At 34.1% G+C, this 25,234-nt stretch overlaps 1 protein-coding gene across 1 annotated transcript; it reads right to left on the minus strand.

The window, feature by feature from the left end:
* Positions 1-4,775: 4,775 nt before the first annotated feature.
* On the minus strand, positions 4,776-15,018 carry LOC141392468 (pickpocket protein 19-like). The gene is made up of 7 exons (XM_073965409.1): positions 14,266-15,018; positions 6,270-6,392; positions 6,048-6,200; positions 5,784-5,916; positions 5,661-5,720; positions 5,131-5,266; positions 4,776-5,058 (listed from the first exon to the last, which is right to left on the minus strand). Exons 1-7 carry the CDS (start codon positions 15,016-15,018, stop codon positions 4,776-4,778), a joined length of 1,641 nt encoding a protein of 546 aa, XP_073821510.1.
* Between the last annotated feature and the right edge of the window lie 10,216 nt (positions 15,019-25,234).

Here is a 25,234-nt window from a genome sequence, read left to right on the forward strand (position 1 = left end):
ACGGCAACGTTATGGTCTACCGTCGGTCCTCTGTCGAGACCTCGCACACTTCACACAATTCGCTTAGACGAAATGACACAGCAAGCGTGGAGGCGAGACTAGCTTAAAAGTTTATTCCGGCTTCCTGTCGTTAACGTACTAACAGCCAAGAGAGAGAGCTACAATGGAAAAACAAAAAACATCAGAGGGAAAACGGGAGGTACTGTAACGATCAAAAGTCGTGGCCTCGTTTTTGACTACAAGAAGTGTCTTATTTATTTCTTGTTTACATTGAAATAAATAAATCTACTTATGTTCATAATTTAAATTAACGGACAAACTGATCACCTATTGGCAAATGAGAGAAACTAAACTGCGATACTCTGGCGGTCAATAGTTAAACTAAACAACATCATCAGCTGTGTGAATAAAACGAAACAATGTCTGCATACGATCAGCTGGGCTAGCTGTGTTGCTGTGTTGTCCAGCCACCACCAACGGGTATAAAAGGAGGTTGCGAACAGACAATCGGGGCAGTCGTCTGTTGATGGCTGGTGTGCTAAGTGGCAAATTGTAGATGTAGTTTATTAGTAGTTCTGTGGAGTTGAGTGGGGTTTATAACGTTGCCCTCGGCTAAACAGAAAATAGTAGTGTTGTTGTTTAGAGTCAAGTGGGGTTTACAACGTGCCCTTGGCTTTAGGCATATTGTGTAGTGTTGTTGTTTAGAGTCAAGTGGGGTTTATAACGTGCCCTTGGCTTTAGGCATATTGTGTAGTGTTGTTGTTTAGAGTCAAGTGGGGTTTATAACGTGCCCTTGGCTTTAGGCATATTGTGTAGTGTTGTTGTTTAGAGTCAAGTGGGGTTTATAACGTGCCCTTGGCTTTAGACATATTATTTGTGGAGTGTTTGGAGTCAAGTGGGGGATTACCGTGCCCTTGGCCCCAGACATATTTGTGAACGTGTGAGTGTGTGTTTAGAGTCAGGAGGGGGATTGCCGTGCCTCTGGCTTTAGACATCTGTGTGTGTGTGTTCGAAGTCAAGTGGGGGATTGCCGTGCCCTTGGCTTCAGACATATTTGTGGAACGTGTGTGTGCGTTTAGAGTCAGGTGGGGGATTGCCGTGCCCCTGGCTTTAGACCTATTTGTGTAGCGTGTGTGTTTGCAGTCAAGTGGGGGATTGCCATGCCCTTGGCTTCCGACGTATATACAACTGTAGTTCCGTGTCAACGTTCTTTGGCTTCTGCTGTGCCAAAAAGGTTACCAACAATTCTACCGTCAGTATTCATCGGGACGCTGCCGTGCCAATGCCGCTGCCAACTATTCTGCCGTTAACATTGATCGGACCGCTACCGTGCCAAAGCCGCTGCCAACTATTCATCATCATAATAATGCTCAATACAGTGTTGTGTAAAGTGTATTTTTTAATAATAAATAAAGGATTGTTTATAACGTTTTAAAGAAAAATAAACTGTGTGCCTTCCCTCTCTATAATGCCCTATAACAAATAAATTCTTGTGACGACCCTGGCCCCGCTGAACCTACCCCAGCTTCAAAGTAAATAATACGTCGTCACAAAGTCAAAATCGGGAGGCTCGATTTTCGCGGTAGACATAGGGTCTAGTAGACTTTTTGCTCAGTTCAATCCCAGGAATCAGAAACGCGAAGGGCCCAATTAGGTTTTCAGGCCTAATGTACATATATGAAGCCAAAATGTTCAATTTGTTCATTACGAAATAATGAAAACAGTATATAACGTGTCGCAATCATACATACATATATTCCCACAACATCATCAAAGGAACAAAGTAGACTTCGCAATCATATATATAAATTCCGCGGAAAACTAGTGCCCAGGGGAAGCGGTGTAGGGTATCACATGGTCGGCCCCGTACGACTATAGCCCTCTTTTACTTGTTTTTTTCTTCTAATTTTTCTAATCGAACCAAAAAGTATATTTGGAATAATATTAAAAAAAAAAACTCTTTTATCTTTTGTTGTTTCTATAACATGCAATTTATAAACCCAATCTCTATAAATTCGGTTTTACATTTTTCTATGCATTGTCTACATTCTGTAGATATTTTTAATTTATTTTTTAGAGGTTTGTACGGACTCTATGGTAGGATTATTTGGAATTACTTCAAGATTTGTTTATTATTATCATTTTTCGCGAAAATAAAAATACATTTAGTAAATATTAAAACATCTACGAATATATATGGACTGGTGTTAGCGATATACGTACACATTTTCTCATAAAATAAATAAGACATTTTTAATATTTTTTCTTTGAATGGGAATAAAAACCGCTAAAAAGCGGATTTGAAACCAACACTTTTTTCTTAACCTCTACAACAAATATTGTACATGTGCTCGCTAAAACTTTTTTTCAATTTTTTCACATGGAATTGCAAAAGAAATTTGTTTTTTAACATCTATCATCACGGTGCTCTTGTAGCAACTTTAAATGGAAGGTGCTTACACCTGTGAAGTTTTTGCGAATTCTGAAACTACACCGCTCATATATGAGAAAAATAAAAAAGCGCTTTTTAAATAAACCGCGATTCAAGTTGAAATTTTTAGGGGATTTTTAGGCTTTCACGATTTTGCTCGGAAACCTTAAGTCCTATCGAAATGGGACGGAAGAAAATTTTGTAGCTATGAAAATTCTCTATAAGATTGACCTTTATGATAATTTCATAGGTTTTACCGTTATTGAGATATAGAAGTTCAAATTAGGACAATGCATTGACTGTATCGCTACCTTATAAAACAAGTTCATACATGGTGCGCCTTAACTAACTTTAAGTGAAAACCGCTTACACCTGAGAAGTTTTTGCGGATTTTGAAACAGCAATGTTCATAGGTGAGAAAAATTCAAAACCAAGAAAAAATCGCTGAAGGGATTTTTAAATAAATCGCGGTCAAAATTCACATTTTTAGGTTTATTTTAGGTTTTCGCGATTTTGTTTGGAAACCACAAGTCCGATCGAAATGGGGCTAAAGAAAATGTTGTAGCTGTGAAAATTTTCTAGAGAATTGATCCCGATGATTTGTTCATATGTTTTACCATTTGTGAGGTATATAGATGTTCAGGTCACATTTTTAGCTTTTTTGTTAGGTTTTCACGATTTGCTTGAAAAAGGTAAGTGCTATAGAAATGGGACCAGAGAAAAATCTTTTAGCTGTAAAAATTCTTTACAAGATTGGCTTTCCCAATATTTTCCAACCATTCTCGAGAAATGTAAGTTTAAGTTGGGAAATTTCAGTCATGACATTGTTTTATAAGGAGGTGATATAGTCAATACATTGTCCTAATTTGAACTTCTGTGTCTCAATAACGGTCAAATCTACGAAGATATAATACAAGTCAATCTTTTAGAGAATTTTCATAGCTACAACATTTTTTAATCCCATTTCTATAGGACTTGCGGTTTCCAAGCAAAATCGCAAAAACCTAAAAAACCCCTAAAAATTTCAACTTGAATCGCGATTTATTTAAAAAGCGCTTCGGCGTTTGTTTTTTGTGATTTTTCTCATCTATGAACATTGTAGTTTCAGAATCCGCAAAAACTTCCCAGGTGTAAGCACCTTCCATTTAAAGTTGCTTTAAGAGCACCGTGTCATTTTATAGCATATATAATTTTATTCCAGATATCATATAAATTTAAAGTGGTTTGTGCGTGACGCTTTTCAATAATTAACAGGAATTAGAGTTATTTTATTCAATAATAGGCAAAAGGTCACTCATTCGTGCAACAGGAAGTAATTTTTTGAGAAATTTTTTTAGTGCGAAGATCATTTCGACACCTCCAAATAATAGTATGCTAAGTCTAAAAAGTGAGTTTTGCAGGAGAAGCTCTCAAAGTGTGGACATTTTTTTGAACTTCAGTACTATGCTAAGTCAATATTTGTTTATAACTTCTGTTCGGATTGACCGATCATTACCAAAATTTGACAGAATTTAAGTTAAAGGACGTTCGACACCTCCAAATAATAGTTTGCTAATTCTGAACAGTGAGTTTTGCAGGACAAGCTCTAAAAGTTTGGAAATTTCTTTGACCTTCAGTACTATGCTAGGTAAATATTTGTTTATAACTTCTGTTCGGATTGTCCGATTATTACCAAAATTTGACACAATTTAAGTTAAAGGACGTTAAATATAAAAATGTAAAGAACTTGAAAACATGCTAAGTCGACTCAGCATACTATTGTTTGGAGGCGTCGATTTAGTGTTAATTTTTATTAATTTTCTCGTTGGAGCTGAGCTTAATGATCGAAGATTGTACAGCCGATATGTCTGATGAGCTGCATAACTAACAGCGAAATCGGCCGTGGTTGTGTGGGTTCGAATCTTCGGCTTATCTTATTCACTTGCAAAACCCGGCCGAATCTAACGCCGTTCTTATTTCTTTAAGTTAAAAGTAATCAACCTATAGAGGGTTTTTATTTCATTTGTTGATTTTTTTTTTAAGAGATTCAATTATCCAAAGCTTAACCATCTTGAGGGTGAAAGGCCTGTATAAAATCTACGTTTCATATCCCACTTCCCAAGATGCTGACAACCGGTTCTGGGACTGAAATGCTATAAGCCTGTGACACATAGGCAGAAGGAATTCGAAACTGGGCTGGGCCATATTAAACCCAAAGAAAAGAAAGTCAGTCATAACATAATATCTTTAAAACGTCCTTCTAAAAAGCTCTCATGCTTTTGCACATGTTACCCAATATCTTCTTTCACAGTACACATAAACATATTTACATTTATTTATATAGTACATTATTGCTTAAGGATCTTTATTTGTTATTGCCCAAATATTGTGTATCTCTATCTACATTTATTTTCCTAACCTTACGGTTATAGGTTAATTTATATAGACAGTATATGAAAATAGCTCTAATAATGCCATAAAACATTTCCAAAATACTTAAGACAGATGCACCCAAGCATAAACCCATTATGCCACCGAAATTTGAGAGCAAACCAAGAAAGTTGTACTGCACACGGGTTACATACTTGGTGAGGGTATTTTTGGCAAAGTAGACCTCGGCTGATATTTCAGGGAAACTTTCGTTGGCACTACAAAATATAACAATAGAAAAAATCGCGTGCGAAATATGTTAAATTTTATAAATATTTTATACGACTTACTTGGGATGTGGTAAAACATTCAATTGTACCAAAAATAACAATGATTCACAGCTATTGACGCAATCACAAGTCATACCACGACGAGTGTCGTTAATGTACTCATCTTGGAGTGGGCCCTTTAGGTAATTAAAAATGTCTAAAAATTAAAGAAATATTTATAAAAGATTGATGTATAATGAAATATTGCTTTCAACGTTTAATCTTAAACATTTTATTATATTTGATGTTTTTTTAAGGCGAATGAATGAATTTCCTTTGAATTTAATTTTGTTGTTATGTTTATTTTAAGACTTGTGCCTTATTGGGCTATAGGGTCCTTTTTGTCAATGAAAAATGAAAAATTACTTATTTCATTATTTTATCAGTTCTGCATTTATATATTAACACAAACAATTAATTGTATAAATGCACAAATAATCAAAAAAAAAATTAAAATAAAATATCACAGAGTTCCTTCTTACTAGTAATCACAGAGGGTCAAATACGACTAAAAATTTTAATATTTTTAAGAGTGGGAAGTAGTCACTCACCCTTATTTTCATAAATACACCTCAAATCGGATACTCTACATTCCCTTTCCGAATAATGAACTAAAAAATCAATGAAATTAATAAATATCTAAATTAGTTAAATATTTAATATAACTTCCTTACGTTGTCTTGGGAAAAACATAGACATTGTACAGTTACAGGTATTCATTAAATATCTCTTTTCACATTGAACTTGGCAGTTTAACTTATTAAATTGTAGACCCTCAATTCGATCATATTTTGTTGATTTTTCGTTCTAAAAATAAAAGAGCAATGATAAAAACAGATACGATATCAAAACACACATTTGAAAAAAAAAAAATAATAAAAATTGTATTTTTGGGCCTGGGACTCGAATAATTTGTGTTAACTGCAACAAATAATTACCGGAAATATACATTGACGTTTTGCTGGACTAATATGTCGTGTATATCGTGATGTTTCTGTTATTATCGGCGTTACCATGAGATTATTATGGGTGTTTTTATGCAGTATATGAAACAAAGAGTTACTCCATTCACCAGGTTCTTTAATGAGTACCTAAAGACGATAAACCAATTAAACAAGAATTAGTTACATCGGTATTATATTTCCCATTTAATTACTTACACTAAAAGCAAAGGGAACATTGGTTCCTGATCTAATGAGACTGTGATTGTATTTTAAACTGAATGATAATCCGGAACCTTCTCCACCCGATCGTGATCTCCACGGATAAAAACTATCAGTCAGCTGAAAGTATATAAGCAATAAAATTCAAGTAAGGAAAGATTAAAGACGGAAGGGGAGCATCAATTTTAGTTCGAATGGGTGTACTTTATATTAAAACTTAAGGGGTATTCTATCGATATAGGGTTTTAACATCTTTAGGGTAATTATATCAGTCAGTACACGAAGGCAAAAAAACGCCTCTCTAACATATGGCACAAACATATTTTGCAGCAAATATATATTTGTTTGCAATCAGTCCCAAACATAACATATGTTTGGGTGCAATCAAATTATATGTTTGGGTGCAAACAAATTATATGTTTGGGTGCAAAAAAAATTATATGTTTGGGTGCAAACAAATATTTGTTTGGGTGCAAACAAATACAAACCCAAAAGCCACAAAAAAACAAACACATGCACCAATGGGCGATTTCTGAGAGCAAGGGAGCGTAAGTTTTAATGTGAAACACATTGAAATGTATGGTCACTTGCTCTCAGTAAGTGCTCACTGGCTATCTCAAACATATACACACATTTATAAATGGTGGTGGTTTATTGAAAGGCATAGGAAAAAAGCAACAACAGACACATAGGTACATAAAAAATCCAAAGAAATACATAACAGACATAAAAAGTTGCACTTTTAAAAAAAGAAATTATATAGAAACATCGTTGAACGCTTCTCCTTAGTTGTGAAATAAAACACATTTTCCTCATAGTTGAAATCATCAGCGGAGAATCGGCATCTGGAATCATATAATTATATAATGTAATAAATAGGTACATCCATATTTCAAATATACATTGTATGTATGCTGATGAAAAATGTATTGATGTAAATACCAATATTAAATGCGATTTCTTCTTTGTGCAATAAAATATTTCCATTCACCTTTTTGATTCAATTATAAAATGTATTGGGCATTTAAATTACTAAGAACACAATATCTTTAAGAAAACACTGATTTATTCACACACTTTACCGTCTTACTCAAAGATTGTATTTAGAAAACTGAAGAAAAAAGAACAACATAATTAATACCATTTGTTTCTTTTCCTCTTCGCTTGCTACGTTGGTTAACAACAACAAAGCACGAAGCACACGTGTTTTACCGCATACACACCACCAAAACTTCTGCGTCTCCACCAGCTAAATTTTTTTCCGAATTCGTTTCGAATTCAGACAGAACTTCTAAAAAATACGAAAGTTGTATGGACGTGGTCACCGAATTCGGAAAGAATTTTCTAAGGAAATTCTTAAAAAAATATTAGAGTTTCGCAATTCTGTTCGAATTCGGATGTACATTCTTGGAAAATTCTGGAAAGTTCGGTGAAAAATTTAGATTTTCTTAAGAAAATCGGTCCGAATTCGGAAAGAAATTCTGTACAGTACAAACCCCCACTCGGAGCCAATTTTCTTTTAATACGCTATTTATGGAAGATTCCAATTTCTAAGTTTCTAATGATTTTGCCTGTTGTTATCAGTTTGTGAATAATAGTAGAACGATGTGCAAGAGTATGTTGAAGGTATCAATACTAGCTTGAATTATTATATGTTACATTTGTATTAAAAAAATTAAAAATTTTATATGCGAATTTAATAACCAATCATTTTGTATTTCGACAATAACCGAACAAAAAATCCCGTAGAAAATCGATTAGAAATCGGAACGAATTCGGAATGACGATTCTTAAAAAAACTTATAAAAAATCCGTCCAATTTCTAGGAAAATATTAGAGAAATCGGCAAATTTCTAAAAAAAATTTCAGAAAATCGGAAATCAGAGCCCTTGGAAACAAATTTCTTTATTATAAAACAGCATACCGCAGCCGCGAGAGCCCTGTTGTTGTATGTTCTAACATAAAAAAATATGCTGATTCCCAAACAAATAGAATTGAGATACATATATTACAAAATTTTGCAAACATATATTTGTTTGGACACAAACATTTGTTTGGGTGCAAACAAATACAAACCCAAAAGCCACAAAAAAAACAAACACATTCACCAGTTGGCGCTTTCTGAGAGCAAGGGAGCGTAAATTTCAACGTGAAACACATTGAAATGTATGCTCACTTGCTCACAGTAAGCACTTACTGGCTACACACACATTTATAAATTGTGGTTGTTTATTGAAAGGCATAGAAAAAAGCAAAAGCAACAGAGCATAGGTACATCAAAATTTCAAAGAAACACATAACAGACTTTAATAAAAGAAAAACTGAATGAAATAATTTATAAAAAGTCGCACTTTTAAAAAGAAAAAAATATATAGAAACATCGTTGAACGCTTCTACTTAGTTGTGAAATAAAACACATTTTATTCAGAGTTGAAATCATCAGCGGGAAATCGGCATCTAGAACTAAACGATTATATAATGTAATAAATAGGTACCTTCATCCATATTTCAAATATACATATGTATGAAGGTATATGAAAAAAGTATTGATGTAATTACCAATATTAAATGCGATTCCTTCCTTGTCCAACAAAATAATTCCATTCACCTTTTTGATTCAACTATAAAATATATTGGACAATTAAATTACTAAAAAGCACCATTTCATTAAGAAAAGACAAAACCCTGATTTATTCTCTTACTTTACCGTTTTTGCTCAACGATTGTATTTAAAAGACTGAAGAAAAAAAGAACAACATAATTAATACCATTTTTTTTTCCTCTTCGCTTGCTACGTTGGTTAACAACACCAAAGCACGAAACGCGTGTATTTTACCGCATACACACCGCCAATGCTTCTGCCTCTCCTATTACACCATATACACTGCTCTTTATTATAAAATAGAATTCCGCAGCCGCGAGATCTTTGTTGGTACTCTCTCCACCCATAAAAAATATGTTCTAACATAAAAAATATGTTGGTACCCAAACAACTAAAATTGAGATATGTTACAAAATGTTGCAAATATATATTTGCTCAATTGAACGCCGGTAAAACTGAGATTAAGAAAACAGGCTCCTCCAGGGACGACACTAAGAGGTGTGAAATCCGTTTGCAAAGTTTAAGCAGATCCCTAACAACGGTAATACATAATAAAACTATCGTGCCATTCTAGCTCTTTTAGCGTTTATTCTGATGCCTGAACCCAGGGACAGCTTGCGTAAAATCTTTTTAATTTCGTAGTTGGTTCAATAGTCAATTATTCCACGCTTACGATATTGAAAAAATAACTGTAGTTGTGAATATCAAATACTTGAAGACCCACGAAAAAAGTTTAATCTTTAATCGGCATTGCCTGAAGCTACGAGTAATGTGAGCGTGCGATCAAAATTATGCAAGACTTATACAACTCATGCCGCAATAAAGGCAACGTATCGCTGTGATTCAGCCACTCCAATGACAAGGAGAATATTGCAAATCAAAAACAGACAGAGGACTTCTTTGTAATTTTGTTGTGAACTAGAAAATTTTAAACACAAATGTTCATCAACTTTTAAGTCCCTAATACAGATTTTCTGTCAAATATTTGTTGACAAAGGACACTCCCTTGGCACAGTCTATACAGTCGGACACTCAGCCCAAACTAGTTAGCCCTGACTATTAAGTTTGCTGTCAAATATATTATTGTGACATAAAATACAAAGGAAATCAAATCACAATAATGAACAATCTGTTATGTTTGTTGTCAAAAGTTGTTAACAGAACTTTGAATGCCCGACCTTCTTTACGCCTTGCCCTTGGCGTTTATTTTGGAATATATTTGCTATTTTGTTTTTTTTTTTTTTTTTTTGTAAAATTATACCACAACCGAAACCGAAATTTTTAGCATGGTTCAATTATGGTGAACCATTTAGGAAGGCTAAAATATTCTTACTTTCTTATAAAGCGAGTAAAAAGTACATATGCGTTATAATATGTGAAATATATATAAGTTATTGAAAATGTCAGCTACTATATATACTATATATGTAATCTATATGCCCACAAAAATATATTAAAAATTCATCTCCTATCGTTAGACATAACGGTATTAATATGTAATCAGGTAAGTGTTAGTGGTTCTAAAGCATATGTTAAGAGGTGATCCCCACTTTTCAGAAAATCGAAAAATTATTTTATTGGCTTAGCATAAAATATGTGTTAAAATTTTAAAGTTGACAGGAGCAATGTTGCCCGAGATATGAGCTTTGGAAAGGAACAATTTATTGTGTTTTGCAACATAGAAAATAAAAACGTGTTTTTCTCAAAATTTTGAAATCGGTGCCAACTAATGAACCGACTGACATACAATTTTGTGAGGTTATCAAGGACATCAAAATCTAATCCTCCATCGATCGATTTTATTTTTATTTTATGCCGGTTTTATGACCAGAAAAAGTCAGTTTTTTAACCAAAAATTAAAATTGTTGAATTGTTGGTCCACCATTTCTGTACATTGTGATATTTTTTAAAAACCGATCGGTGAAGGACTTGATTTTTATGTTCCAAATAAGCCCACATAAACATATGACGATCGGTTAATTAGTTTTCGAGCTAGAGTTGGCACCGCAAAACGCCTTTAGAAAAAATATTTCGTGGATGGTCATTTGCTACAAAATCACATAATATTTTTGCAAAGAATAGCCAGTAAGGAATGGATTAAGGTTGGGCGGGTCCGACTTTATGATACCCTACACCACTTTGAATTTGGCATATTATTTCTAAATCAAATTCCGTCACACATTCTAAATTTCATTAAAATTGCACAGATATAAGGAGTTTGGTGCATCAAAAAACTCAAATCGGTCGGAAATCTTAATATATAACAGAGATTAGTGATAAGTAGACTGCGGAATCCTATGCAAATGCATATATGGTTAGGATGGTCGTAGAGAAAATCTGATTAGACAGAAACTCGTTTTATTACAAAATAAAACGAATTAGGCCCAGCCATTTTTGCATATTTTGCATATTCTGCATATCCTGCATATTTTGACATATTTGTACATATCTGCATAAAAAGTGCATATGCAAAACCATATGCAAAAATATATTCAAGGATTTGTGGTCTAAATATCCTACCAAAATGGCTGAAATTTGGTATTAAGTCTTCGTTAGGGGTATGCAACTTTACAACTGAAATCTGTGCGCATAGGTCCACGTCTTCATATAGGCCCCATAGAACGGTACCTACGGATATTCGGTATTTTGAAAGTTGTAGCCTCAATATCCCACCGAAATGACTGAAAATTGGTATTTAGTCTTCGTTGGGGGTATAAAACACTCCATCTGAAATTTGTCGGCATAGGTCCACGTGTTCATATAGCCCCATAGAATGGGACCTCCCGATTTTCGATATTTTGAAGGTTGTGGCCTCAATATCCCACCGAAATTACTAAAACTTGGTATTTGGGTTTCGTTGGGGGTATAAAACTTCCCACCAGGAATTTCTCGGTATAGGTCCACGTCTTCATATAGCCCCCATAGAACGGTACCTACCGATATTCGGTATTTTTAAAATTTTAGCCTTAAAATCCCTCCGAAATGACTGAAAATTGGTATTTAGTCTTCATTGGGGGTATAAAACATTCCACCTGAAATTTGTCGTCATAGGTCCACGTCTTCATATAGCCCCCATAGAATGGTACCTCCCGATTTTCGGTATTTTTAAGGTTGTGGCCTCAATATCCTACCGCAATGACTGAAATTTGGCATTTTGTCTTCGTTGTGGGTATAAAACTTTCCACCCGAAATTTGTCGGTATAGGTCCACGTCCTCATATAGCCCCCATAGAATGGCACCGCCCGATTTTCGGTATTTTGAAGGTTGTGGCCTCAATATCCCACCGAAATGGCTGAAATTTGTAATTTTGTCTTCGTTGTGCGTATAAAACTTTTCACCTGAAATTTGTTGGTATAGGTCCACGTCTTCATATAGCCCCCATAGAACGGTACCTCCCGATTTCTGGTATTTTGAAGGATGGTCCCTCAATATCCTTTCAAAATGGCTGAAATTCGGTATTAAGTCTTCGTTGGGGGTATAAAACTTTCCACCTAAAATTTGTCGGCTTAGGTTCAGGCCTTCATATAGTCCCCATTGAACGATACCTCCCGATATTCGGTATTTTGAAGGTTGTGGCTGTGGTTATACATTTCTCTATTTTATTGACTTGTCTGAAGAGAATTTTAAACAGAAAAATTGTACACATTGACATTTTTGTACCTATTATTGAAATATTTGTTGCATAAGAAAATATGTAAAATGCATAAATTTTGCATATGCAAAAATTTATGCATTTTGCATAAATTTGCATATATCATATGTTTCGATTGCAATGTAATCAGAAGCCAAAAATATGCCCAGTCCCAAAATTTGACATGAATCGGACCAAAAATAGGGGTTGCATAAAATTCCGCTGTCTAGTGATAAGTGATTGGCAGATTTTCGCCCAGCAGAAACCGCTGAAGCTAGAAACTTGCAATTTTGAGTGTGGGTTGTTGTTGGTGTATAGGGGTGAGCTAAGGTTGGTTTTTAGGAAATTCGGACTAGAAGGGTAGGAAAAGTACTAAATGGCACTAAATAGGGTACCCTTTGTATTATGCAAACGGAGCTAGAATTCCTAAATTTGGAATGAGGAAACTGTTGGAGACATTTATACACTTGAACTAAAAGGTTTTTGGAAATTCGAACTAGAAGAGTAGGAAAAATACTAAAATTCACTACATTTGTTACCAATTGTATATTTTGAACGGGTATAGCTAGAATCTGAAATGTGGTGCAGAAATCAAGGTTGGGCAGTGGTGTAGATAAATGGTTTTGGAAATTCGTACTTATGGTACTAAGTATAGTACAACTTGCATTTGGGTGAACGGATAGAGCTGGAAACCTGAAATTTTAAATTATAATTACTGTTGGAGCATAGGATTTAGGTATTTTTGAAATTCGTACTTATGTGCTCGAAAACTACTAAATGGTACTAACATTGGTACATTTTTAATTTTGGAGAACGGATGGAGCTGGAATGCTGACATCTAAAATTAAGATTACTGTTGGAATATATGATCGCTTGAGGTAGTTTTGGAAATTCTTACTTATGTGTACGAAAAGTTCTAAATTTGGTACAACTTGGATTTGGGCGAACGGAAAGAGCGGGAACCAAGTGTAGGGTTACGGTATGGAGGTAGTTTCAGAAATTGGAAATTAGTGCTTTGTTACTGGATGTAGGGTTAGCGCTGGATTGTAGCGTTGGTATACTAGACTATTTTACATAATTTCTGGAATTCTGGTCGGTATTAGCTATACTAAAAACAACGTGATAGTGGCATTTTACAACAATGATATCTTCGGAAGAGTTGCGTTTTACATTCCAGAGAATATTCTTACAAAAGAAAACATTATGAAAAAAATTAACGGTTTTTGAGGTATGGTGCAAAATTTATACAAATTATGAAAATGTTCGATATTTTATAAAATTTTCCAGTTCGTTATTTCTCCAAGTATTTTACTCTTGCCCTTAACTACAACTTTGCGTCAGAGGTCAGAAGAATATTCGCATTGGTTTCAGAGATACAGACCCGAATTGATTTCAAGAGTCAATATTTAAAAATGTTTAGATGGGGTCATAATATCCGAGGTGAATGTAACACAGTAAAACCAAACTAGGGTTTTTGTCGCTTGGGTCTATACTATCAAAAAATCCTCAGTTCAAATTGTTTGCAAAAGATTACCATAAAAATGTTGCACAGTGTAATATTTCAATAGTTACTGTTTCAAAGAATACTACCATTGTAAGTAACTCAAACAGAGTGAAACTCAATAATATCAAATTCATGCTCAATATAAATTTTTGAAAAGGTATTAGGTGGACATTAGGAAACTATTAAAGTGAAGTAAATAAATTGTTTGAACCACAAATTTAGCAATGAATTAAAAAAGAAACATTTAAAAAGTTACCTTTTTAATTCTTGACTCCTTCGATATATCCGAGTTAAATACCAAACATATTCCCCTTTCAGTATTTTCAGAAACGAAAATTTTACAACAATCTTGTTCGGTTTTATCGTAAATGCACCAACGAAAAATTTCGTCACAGCGAAACGCCAGAAATTGGGCGACATCAGATATAACGAGATTTTGCACGGATCTTGGTATACGCTTTGCATTTAGAAAGTCCTTTATCGGACCAAGTCCTGTAAAAGTCATACTCTCCAATAAAACTGTTAGATTGTAGAAAACTTTTCTGGCATCACTATTGGCATTTTTACGTGGTAAAAATCGTTCTTCGGCAGCCTGATAACGCATCCAATTGATGTGATTAAACGGACACACAGCTACGGCTGGAAAATGTATCGAATGAATCGGTAGATGTGATGTCTCAACTACGGTGACTAGAATTTGTTCACGATGTCGCTGTGACACAACAATGTAAAGGATCAGACAACCAATTATGGCAGTTGTTACCAGCAAACACCAAAATATTCGCACTGCCGGTCTAACTCCCGGTTGCCAAATATGATTTAGACCATGAATTGAGTTTAGACAAAATTTAAAAATGCGTTGAATAATTTTCTTCTCAACATGTTTATCATTTTCAGGTGTTGTTTGTGGCACTGGTGCTTGCGGTAGAGCTTCATTAAAAATTAACAAGCCCTTAGGGTGTTTAAAATTGGTTTTCTTAAAGGAAGCCAATTCGTTGGGATAGAACATGATTTGATGTTGTGATATTTATGACGTTCAAACTGAAACTGTGGCTTCTTGGTTTCATAGTCAATATCCGTAAATATGTAAGTATATGTAATTATTAGTTGAATGTAAAGATTCGTATGTAGTATTATCCTAAATTATTGTTATTTTGTTGTAAATGGATTGACAAGGTCATGGCAATGTAATACAACAACTTTTACAATACACATTTACATTGTATGTGCATGTAGGTGTGTCTGTCTATATGTAATTACTCGCTGCCAGCATTTGGAAGTGAGTTTCCACTCCCTCGCCTAAGACGTCTTTCCGAAGACACGCCAAGGAAGATCGTTGGTGCATTGCACAAACAATTTCTATAGCATTATTACGATTACATTTTATAGTGTATGCCGACACTTCGGAGTGACTCTGAGTGACTTCCAAGACGATTGCTTACATTTATTTAATAATTTAACACATTGAACAAATATGGGACATTTTTCTATCTGATGAATTTATGACACGGTGCTGCAGTGGTAAGCATACTAGCTTCCCATTCTGAAGGTCCGGGTTCGCTTCCAGGTCAGACAACAAAACAACATCACATTTTTAAAATGAAAAAAATAATGTAGGCGGAAATTCCCAATTATGAATTCTCTAAAAGCGTACTTTGACAAAAAAAAAAAAAAAAAAAAATAAAAATAAAAAATTAAATAAAAAATATTTTTTTAATTCAGGAACTATCGCGGAAATGATCTCCAAGAAGTTTTGCTGGAGAGATTTCCAAGACGACAAGCGGGCGAATATGCATTTTTAAATAAAAATAATTGAAAATTTGCATTTATTCAGATGCTTTGTATATGCAAAACCGAAACGGGGATTTGTATACGCAAAATTCTCCTATCCCATCGTTGATCGGTACAAAAAGTTGTGAGTGACTGACTTTGCAGACTTATGTTATTTTGTAAAATATGTTGAATTTTAAATAAATTTCCAACCACAAATTAACGATTTTGTTATAAAACCCCGACAAATGGGGCTTTACAGTGTTTTTATTATTATTATTATTACAGTGTTTTATTTAACTTGCTTTGGTGTGTGTTTAGTTCAAATCTGGTAACTCATTTTTAACACGGTTGCAGTTGACCAATCGAATTAAAACTTTGCACACTTTTCAGATTTGGATGACAATACACGAATATGAAATCAAAACCAATATTGGTCCATTTTTACACTGTTTTACAATGTTTTATCTAATTTGCTTTTCAAATCTGGTAACTAATTTTTCACACAATTGCAGTTGACCAATCGAACTTAAAATTTGCACAATATTGGTCCATTCTTACAGTGTTTTTACGGTGTCTAACTTAACCCCCTTTTCAAATCTGGTAGCTGATTTTTAAAACGGTTGCAGTTGACCAATCGAAATAAAACTTTGCGCACTTTTCAGATTTAGATGACAATACGTAAATATGAACCCAAAATCAATATGGGTCCATTTTTCCTATACCCCCCATAAACGGTACCACCCGATTTCTGGTATTTTGATTTTCAAATCTGGTAACTCATTTTTCACACAGTTGCAGTTGACCAATCGAACTAAAACTTTGCAAACTTTTTAGATTTGGATGACAATACATGAATATGAAATCAAAACCAATATTGGTCCATTTTTACAGTGTTGTACAGTGTTCAATTTTACATGCTTTTCAAATCTGGTAGCTCATTTTTAACACAGTTGTAATTGACCAAGCGAACTAAAACTTGCACACTTTTCAGATATGGACGACAATACATGAATATGAAATCAAAACCAATATTGATCCATTTTTGGTATAGTTTTGGTATAGCCCCCATATAGCGGTACCACCTGATTTCAAGTGTTTTAAAGATTTTATCTTCATGTTAACCCGAATAGGCTGTAATTTGGCATTTGAGGTTCCCAATGGTACTGAAACTTCCCCACCAAAAATTGTGGACATAGGTCCAGGTTTTCGTATAGCCCTAAATATAGCGGTACGGCCCGATTTCAAGTGTTTTAAGGATTTTATCTTTATTTTTAGGCCGAATTGGCTGTAACTTGGCATTTGGAGTCCCCAATGGTACGGAAAATTCTGCACCAAAAATTGTTGACATAGGTCCAGGTTTTGGTATAGCCCCCAGCCGATTTCAAGTGTTTTAAGGATTTTATCTTCATTTTTAGCCAGAATTAGTCCGGTCAAAATAGACATGCGTATAAGGGGGAAATAGCAAAAATTCCCACAAAGCTGAATTTTGGTGGAGAGCTAGGGTTGGCCATTAGAAGCAACGTCCTAAAAGTCCCCATCGATCCCATGTGTGCAAAACAAGTTATTCGGGGTCAAAGGTCAATTTTGGAGGCATTATTCAGTTTTTTTAATTTTTCTCAAAAACGGTAATACTAAGCAAAAGCCCGATAAAGTAAAAGTTGTAGATTCAATAATTGTCTACAAGATTGATCTTTATGATTTTTAGAAAGGACTTACAATTTTCGAGATATCTCGATCTAAAAGTCAAATAAAAAATTTGCCGCGTAAGTACATTATGAGCCGAACCGGTTAAAGTAACGACACTATGTGTTAGATACTTCCGTAAGCTTTCACACGATATCCACTTTGCAGTAATCGGTTCAGTAGAACCGGGTCTAACCCGGTTTTTGAATTTGGCCTTTCGGGTCTAATAACCGGCGAACCGGATCCGCAACCGTTGAAAATTATACATTTCCGTAATCAGCGCAACAAACCCTACCTTCGGACAAAACTTGAAAAAAATCGGAGAGTTTTCGTTGGGGTCGTTCCCGTTGGGCTTTCGATTATACATGTGGGTTAAATGGGCTATTTTTGCATAAAATGACTCTAACATTGAATAACTCTACTAAACACACTCCGATTTTATTTATTTTGTTAAGACTTTGTCTTATCGGGCTTTGAGGTCCTTTATGTGTCAATGAAAATAAAGATTATTTATTCCATTTTTTATCCGACGTTTCGTTGGTATCTGCCAACATCTTCAGGGATAATTTTTTATTAAATCTGGCAACGACAAACATAAAAATATATTACAAGTTTTTGTTGTAATAGCTCATTTAGACTAGCCCTAAATCCTCAACTGGATTTAATAAATCCAGTACAAATCTCATTGCATTTAGATATACATTTTGGAGGATTTAAATGGCAGTCAGCTGATTTTTGTTCATAGCACAATTACCAAGGTAGATGCATCAGCCCATCTGAACGAATTTGAAAAGCCAAAAGATTTTTTTGTAAATTGAATTCGTCTCAAAAAAACATACGTCAAATTACAAATTTATTGTTTAATACTGAAAATGTTAGCACATTATGCAACTAATGCTAACTAAAGAGCAAATAAAGAATTATTTTATCACAGTTTGCCCATCTAAAATAAATAAACGAATTATTTTATCGTTTAGACATCATAAATATTAGTCTTGGTTGATTAAAATCAACTTTGTACATCAAAACAAATTTAATTTTTCCGCCTTGTTTATAAATTTTTACATTTTAAATTATTTTTAGTGTAGCAATTCACCGATGCATCTACCTTATTTCTTGTGCCAGCTTGCAACTTCTTGTATTTTCTAGCAACATGTTGCAAAAAGCAGAGTTGTATACGAGGATTTATGCCAGATTTAAAACAAATCCACTCAATAGGAGGATTTATTTTTGTATGGGAAATCTGGTAGATTTTGGCTGGATTTAGCAAATAAAACCTGATAATGGGCTAAATCCGGCTAATGGTGTCATATCTAAATGGCATATAACATTCAATTTTTCTGTAGCACTAAGATATGTTTAACTTACATATAATCTTTCGTCAGGTTTTACATTTAGTTATGTTAAATTGAAGGGTTTTTTTTTCCATAAAAACGACACAAACAATTAAATCGATAAATAAATGCAAAAATAATTAATAAAATATGTAAATATCACAGTGGTTCTTAATGCTAGTTGATCACAGAAAAATAAAAATACGACTAAAAAATCGCCAAAGTATAGATTGCGTTGGTGTTGTCTTTGTCTTCTTTTCTGTTTATTGCACATTTTGTTTTTTGTTGTATTCTTATACTCTCTAATGTAAATCTCTTGTTTTCTATTCTCTCCTTATCCAATATGTTGATATTTTCTAAATCTGCTGTGTGTTCGTTTTCTATACAGTGTTGTGCTAAAGCTGTTGTAAGTTTCTTTTTCTGTATGTCCGTCTTGTGTTCCGCTATCCTTGTGTTTAAGCTCCTCTTTGTTGTCCCAATGTAGAGTTTACCACATTTTTCTTGTTCATTCCCTTTGCACGTAATTTCGTACACTACATTGTTCTGATCAGATTTTTGTATCTTTGTTTTTGTTTGCGTGTATAATGATGCTGTGGTTTTGTATGATTTGTGTGCTATCTTAATTCCTTCTTCATCCATGATTTGTTTTAGTTGTTTTGTTTCTGTTAGTCGTGGTATAAACTGAACGCTGTAATATTTGGTGTTGCCTGATGTATTATTATCTATCGATTTGGGAATTGTTGATTTTTGTATGAGTTTGTTTATTAGAGTGGTCGGATAGCTATTTTGTGTTAGTATTTTTTTGATTTTTCCTATATTTTGGTTTTTGAATTTATCGTCGCTGAGTCTCAATACTTTTGTTATTAAGTTGGTGGCTGTGTTTATTTTCTGCTGTAGTGGTTGTGTTGAATGGAAATTCATGAGTCTTCCAGATGCTGTTGGTTTCATGTACCAGTTTGTAATTAGTTTATTTTTGTTTTTATGAATTGTTATGTCCAAAAAAGGTATGAAATTGTTCTCTTCCATTTCCATGGTAAATTTCAGCTTGTTGTGGTATTTATTTAGCGTTTCTAATATTTTTGCTTCGTCTCCTTTTCTTACTATTGCAAACATGTCATCTACATATTTAGTTAGAAATTTGAATTGAATATTTTCTTCTTTCAGTTCTTCTATTGTTTGTGTTAACAATGTGTCCAAGACGATGTCAGCAATAGTTGGGGATAAAGGGTTTCCCATCGGCATACCATATATCTGCGTGAAGATATCTGTGTCGTACATGAAGCAATTGTTGTCGTTAAGACAAAATTGTAAAATTTTCAAAAATTGCGATTTTGGTATTTTTGTGTGATCTCTTAGGGTGTTCCATTGGGCCATGATGTTTTTTATGGCTAAGTAAATCGGTATGTTAGTAAATAACGATACCACGTCAAAGGAAACTAAGATATCATTGTCGTCAAGTACTATTTCATCTAATTTTTTCTTTAAGTCATAAGAGTTTCTCGTGTTATAGTTCTCAACTATAATGTTTTTCAAAATCTTGCCGATATGTTTTGACAATTTGTAGCAGGGAACTTCTATTGATGACGCAATTGGTCTCAACGGCATATTTGGCTTATGTACCTTCGGGAGGCCATACAACCTGGGAGCATTTGAGGCATGTGTTATTAGCATGAACTTTTCTTGTGTTGTAATATAATTTTGCTTGTATAAATCCATTATAATTTTGTTGTTTGCTCTTTGTAATTTTTGCGTCGGATCAGTTCTCATCTGTTTGTATGTCGTTTTGTCTTCCAGGAGTTTTTTCATTTTGTTGTTGTATGTATCTCTGTACATTATTACAGTTTTGTTGCCTTTGTCGGCTTTCGTAATAACTATTTCATCCCTGTATCTTTTTAAAAATTGTTTCGTTTCTTCAAATATTTGTAAAATTAATTTGTCTTTTTGACTTATTTTTGCCGCTCTTCTATATGTTAGTATTCTGTTTGATATTTTTGTTCTAATAATATCTTTTTGCCTATCATCAGTTAATGTTTGAACCCATTGCTCTAAATCTGCTATTAGTTTTACCGAAGAAAATTCTTTGTCACTTATCGGAATTGAAAATTTGGAACCGAGAGATAAGATCCACATACTTTCTTGGCTGAAAGTTATCCGATTTTGTTGGAATTTTTTTTAGAAGATACCTTTAATTTCGCTCTTCCAGAAAATATATATTTTTTTGGGGGATAGACCCGATTACTTCGCTTATTTTAGTCGGTTCGTCAGAATATGTGCATATTTCCCTTATAAGTGCATAAAAATCATGTGTTTTTTAGAACAACTATATCTCAAGAATGGTTCCTTCTAAGAAAAAAAATATAAGGGTCAAACTTGTAGATAATTTTTCTGTCTACAATATTTACTTTAGTCACTTTCTGATTAGATCAACCGTTTTCAAAAAATAAATCCGAAAACCTAAAAACCCTTAAATTTTGACCTTTGACCCCGAATATTTTTTTTTGCACACATGGGATCGATGGGGACTTTTAGGACGTTGCTTCTAATGGCAAACCCTAGCTCTCCACCAAAATTCAGCTTTGTGGGAATTTTTGCTATTTCAATGTCTATTTTGACCGGACTAAATTGGCTGTGACTTGGCATTTGGAGTTCCCAATGGTACAGAAACTTCCCTACCAAAAATTATGGTCATAAGTCCAGGTTTTGGTATAGCCTTTATATAATAGTACTACACGATTTTAGGCATTTTAAAGTTTTTATCCAAATTTTCGGCCTAAATTGACTATAATTTTGTTCTCAGTGGACAAAAAAATTTAGTTACTAAAAATTTAAAAACAAAAAATAATTTAAAAAAATTAAGTTTCAGTGTTTTATTTAGAAAAACTAAAAAATAATTTGTCGCTTAGCCTCAATAAATCTATCTTTCTCATGATGGAATCCCTCAAATAAAACGCTTGAATTTGAATTAAAAATTGTGACAATATTAAACGACAAGCGTTTTATTTGAGAGATTCCATCATGAGAAAGATATATTTATTAAGGCTAAGCAACAAATTAGTTTCTAGTTTTTCTAAATAAAACACTGAAACCTAATTTTTTTAAATTATTTTTTATGAATGTTTTGTACAAAGTTTGTTGGAAATACTAAAATTGTTTGGTAAACTTCCTTCAGTTTCTCAAGGGAGCTTTTTTTTGAGGAAAACACATGTTTGAGAGCGTTCATGATACCTCATTTTTCTCCATCGAAAATGTTTCCGTGCATGATTAATTTTTCGGAAAGGTCTGTCGATGTTAATTTTTCTATGTGTAAATGTTACCGTATGATTTATTTTTTTTTTTTCGTTCGCTCCCACGCCTCTCACATCCGCCCCTGCTGACCGAGGGGACCGCGTACACACCAAAATCCGGACTAAGACGGCTTAGCATGGTTTTATACCAGCTACAGAATAAACATCAGCCGTAAAATACAAATAAAACGTTAGGATTTATTAGTTACTAGTAGACCCCGGTCCGCGTTGCTGGCCCGTCGTAACGAGTTTAAATGACAACTTTTTATGGACTTTATGCTTCGCAATTCAAAAATAGATATTTTCTATCTCACTTCTTCGGTCCATTGTCAAACCGAGGAGAATTTTAAATTGATCAACAGATTTTGGCTGTAACCTTGCTTTTCTCTTACTCTTACTTTATCGGATGTTTCTCCCATTGATGCTGTTAAGGATTTATTATCGTCCATGTCCCTGTCAATATCCTAAAGCGATCTAATTACACTGTACAACACCAAAAATAATTACAAGATAATTCGGCCCGATTTCGAAAGAGGACCGAAAAAAGAACAAAACGTGTATCGGCATTTTAAAAGTTTACGTCGGGAAGTAACCTAAATAGGCATGGGAAGTTCCGCCCATTTCTACAGGTTTTGAGATATTCGACATCAGATTCCTTGGAATCCTTGTATTTTAGGTATAAAGTATCTTTAGCAATCCCAGCAAAATTTGAAGGAAGGGGTTCCATGTGATGACGTGCTTTCATGTCATCTTTTGCATTGGTTCAAACGAAGTCGTGAAAGATCCGATCTTTTCGTTAGCATTTGAACCAATGCAAATGAAGTCGTGAAAGATCCGATCTTTTTATCAGCATTTGGACCCATGCAAAGGAAGTCGTGAAAGATCCGATCTTTTCATTAGCATTTGAAGCTATTCCATCGATCCAATAGAGATGAATTTTGTGTTTTCATTTATACACAAATTCTAAATGTATAAGATTAATTATTTACAATAGGCTTGATGTTGTCGGAGACTGAAAACACAACCAAAGTTGTTAAAACTCTCGTCGTAATGATAATGTCATTGCAAAGGGTTGGTGAAAATGTCAGGCCAAAGCATTGGTGGAAATGACATGTCAAAGCATTGGTGTAAATGACATGCTTTGGATCCAAAAATGAATAGCATCTTTTGGGGTCCACGCATATATAAAATTCATCGATGAAGATGCTAAAAAGATGACATGCCAGCTCACTTGAACCGATGATTGAATGACATCTTTGGCATCGAACATTTTGCTGGGATATTACTGACAACAATGCGGGGTATCTTGTTACGAAAAAATTAACCCTCATGCGAGTCACTAAACGGATCTTTTTCCAAAAACTTTTAAAAACCTCTTTTAAATGTGGTCGTATTAGATCAAAATATTCTACAAATTACTGTAGGTCCCTGAATACACCAAAACTCTAAATCGTACCTAAACGCCAGAATTCTGCCAAAAGTAAAATCACGTTTTAGGTTAAATGTTGTACTTTATCTTCTAGATAGAAGACGTCAAAGACAAAAATTATCTCCATCAAATTTCAATATAAGTCGAAGAAATTAATGAAATATGTACATACAGTTGCGGTCAAAAAAACATGGTTAAACTTCTCCATTTTGTATTTTATTTTGTTATTTCATTAACAGAAATGTGGCACTTTTTATTAAATTATTTACTGTTTACACCAACATTATAAATCGTCTTAAATTTTTTTGTTCAAAAAATAGGAGTGTGTACGAAAAAGGACAATAAAAATATTTTTAGTTGAATTTACGACCAAAACTGTAAATATTTATGTTGATAGTACTAAATACAATATATTTGATTTTTTTGAAAACAAACGTCCTTTGGTAGTATCTAAAACCAGGCTATTGTCCTTGTGGCGACTTTTCCAATAAATTAAGCTCTTATTGGGGAATTCAGTGGACAAAACCTGTATTGGTTAGACTTGTATAACACTCTGACTGTTACCTCAAACAAAACATAATGATTGGTATCCCATAAATTGGTGTATTTTGAACCATGAACCAAATTTCAGCCAGTTTCCACTAATCCTTTATGAAAGGATCTGCCAAAACAGCGCATTTATAAGTAATTTATTCCTCGACCAAATAAAATTATGAGGTCCTTGGGAAGTTAGCTTTATGTACAAAATCAATTTCACTTCTATTCCAAAAATATTTTAAAGCGTGAACGGTGGAAATTAGTTTTACAGCATTTTGTGATAATCCGGCTTTGACTACTCTATGGTTGGTATACACCGCACTATATTTATACCCTACACCACTATGTGGTAAGGGGTATTATGTGTTAGTGCATTTGTATGTAACATACAAAAGGAAGCGAGATAGACCCACAGTTCCTTCTAGGGATATACATAGAATCACTTTCTGAGTCGATTTATGCATGTCCGTCCGTCCGTCCGTCCGTTCGCAACATAAAGGTCGCATTTGTTGACCGATTTCGCTGAAAATTGGGGAATACCATGTTTTTAGCCGTCGGAAGATCAAGTTCGAAGATGGGCTATATCGGTCCAAGTTTTGGTATAGCCCCCATATAACGGTACCTCCCGATTTAAGGTATTTTAAGGATCTTAGCCGCATTTGTTGCCCAAACCAGCTGAAATTTTACATTTGAGGTTCGCAATGGCCGCGAAATTGCTCCACTAAATATTGTCAAGATAGGTCCACGGTTCGGTATAGTCCCCATATAACGATACCTCCCGATTTAAGGTATTTTATGGATCTTAGCCACATTTTTTGCCCAAACTAGCTGAAATTTTACATTTGAGGTTCTCAATGGCCGCGAAATTGCTCCACTAAAAATTGTCAAGATAGGTCCACGGTTCGGTATAGTCCCCATATAACGATACCTCCCGATTTAAGGTATTTTAGGGATCTTAGCCACATTTTTTGCTTGAACTAGCTGAAATTTTACATATGTGGTTCCCAGTGGCAACGAAATTTCGCCACTTAAAATTGTTAAGATAGGTCCATGTTTTTTTTTTAGCCCCCATATAACGGTACCTCCCGATTTTAGGTATTTTAACGATTTTCCCCAAATATGGCTCCAATTTGCCATTTGGAGTTTAATGAGTTCAAAAAATTTACTTTACATTTGCGTATTGGG

This window comes from Musca autumnalis, unplaced genomic scaffold, assembly GCF_047663935.1.
Source record: "Musca autumnalis isolate F117 unplaced genomic scaffold, ASM4766393v1 scaffold_1, whole genome shotgun sequence".
Classification (NCBI taxonomy): Eukaryota; Metazoa; Arthropoda; class Insecta; order Diptera; family Muscidae; genus Musca; species Musca autumnalis.

Excerpts from the sequence above, each read along its gene's own strand:
- LOC141392468 (XM_073965409.1), bottom strand. The coding sequence starts at position 15,018 with ATGTTCTATCCCAACGAATTGGCTTCCTTTAAGAAAACCAATTTTAAA. Across the intron at positions 5,917-6,047 it reads AACGTCAATGTATATTTCCG|AACGAAAAATCAACAAAATA; the intron begins GTAATTATTTGT and ends TTTTATTTTTAG. Across the intron at positions 5,267-5,660 it reads GTGTATTTATGAAAATAAGG|ACATTTTTAATTACCTAAAG; the intron begins GTGAGTGACTAC and ends TTTAATTTTTAG.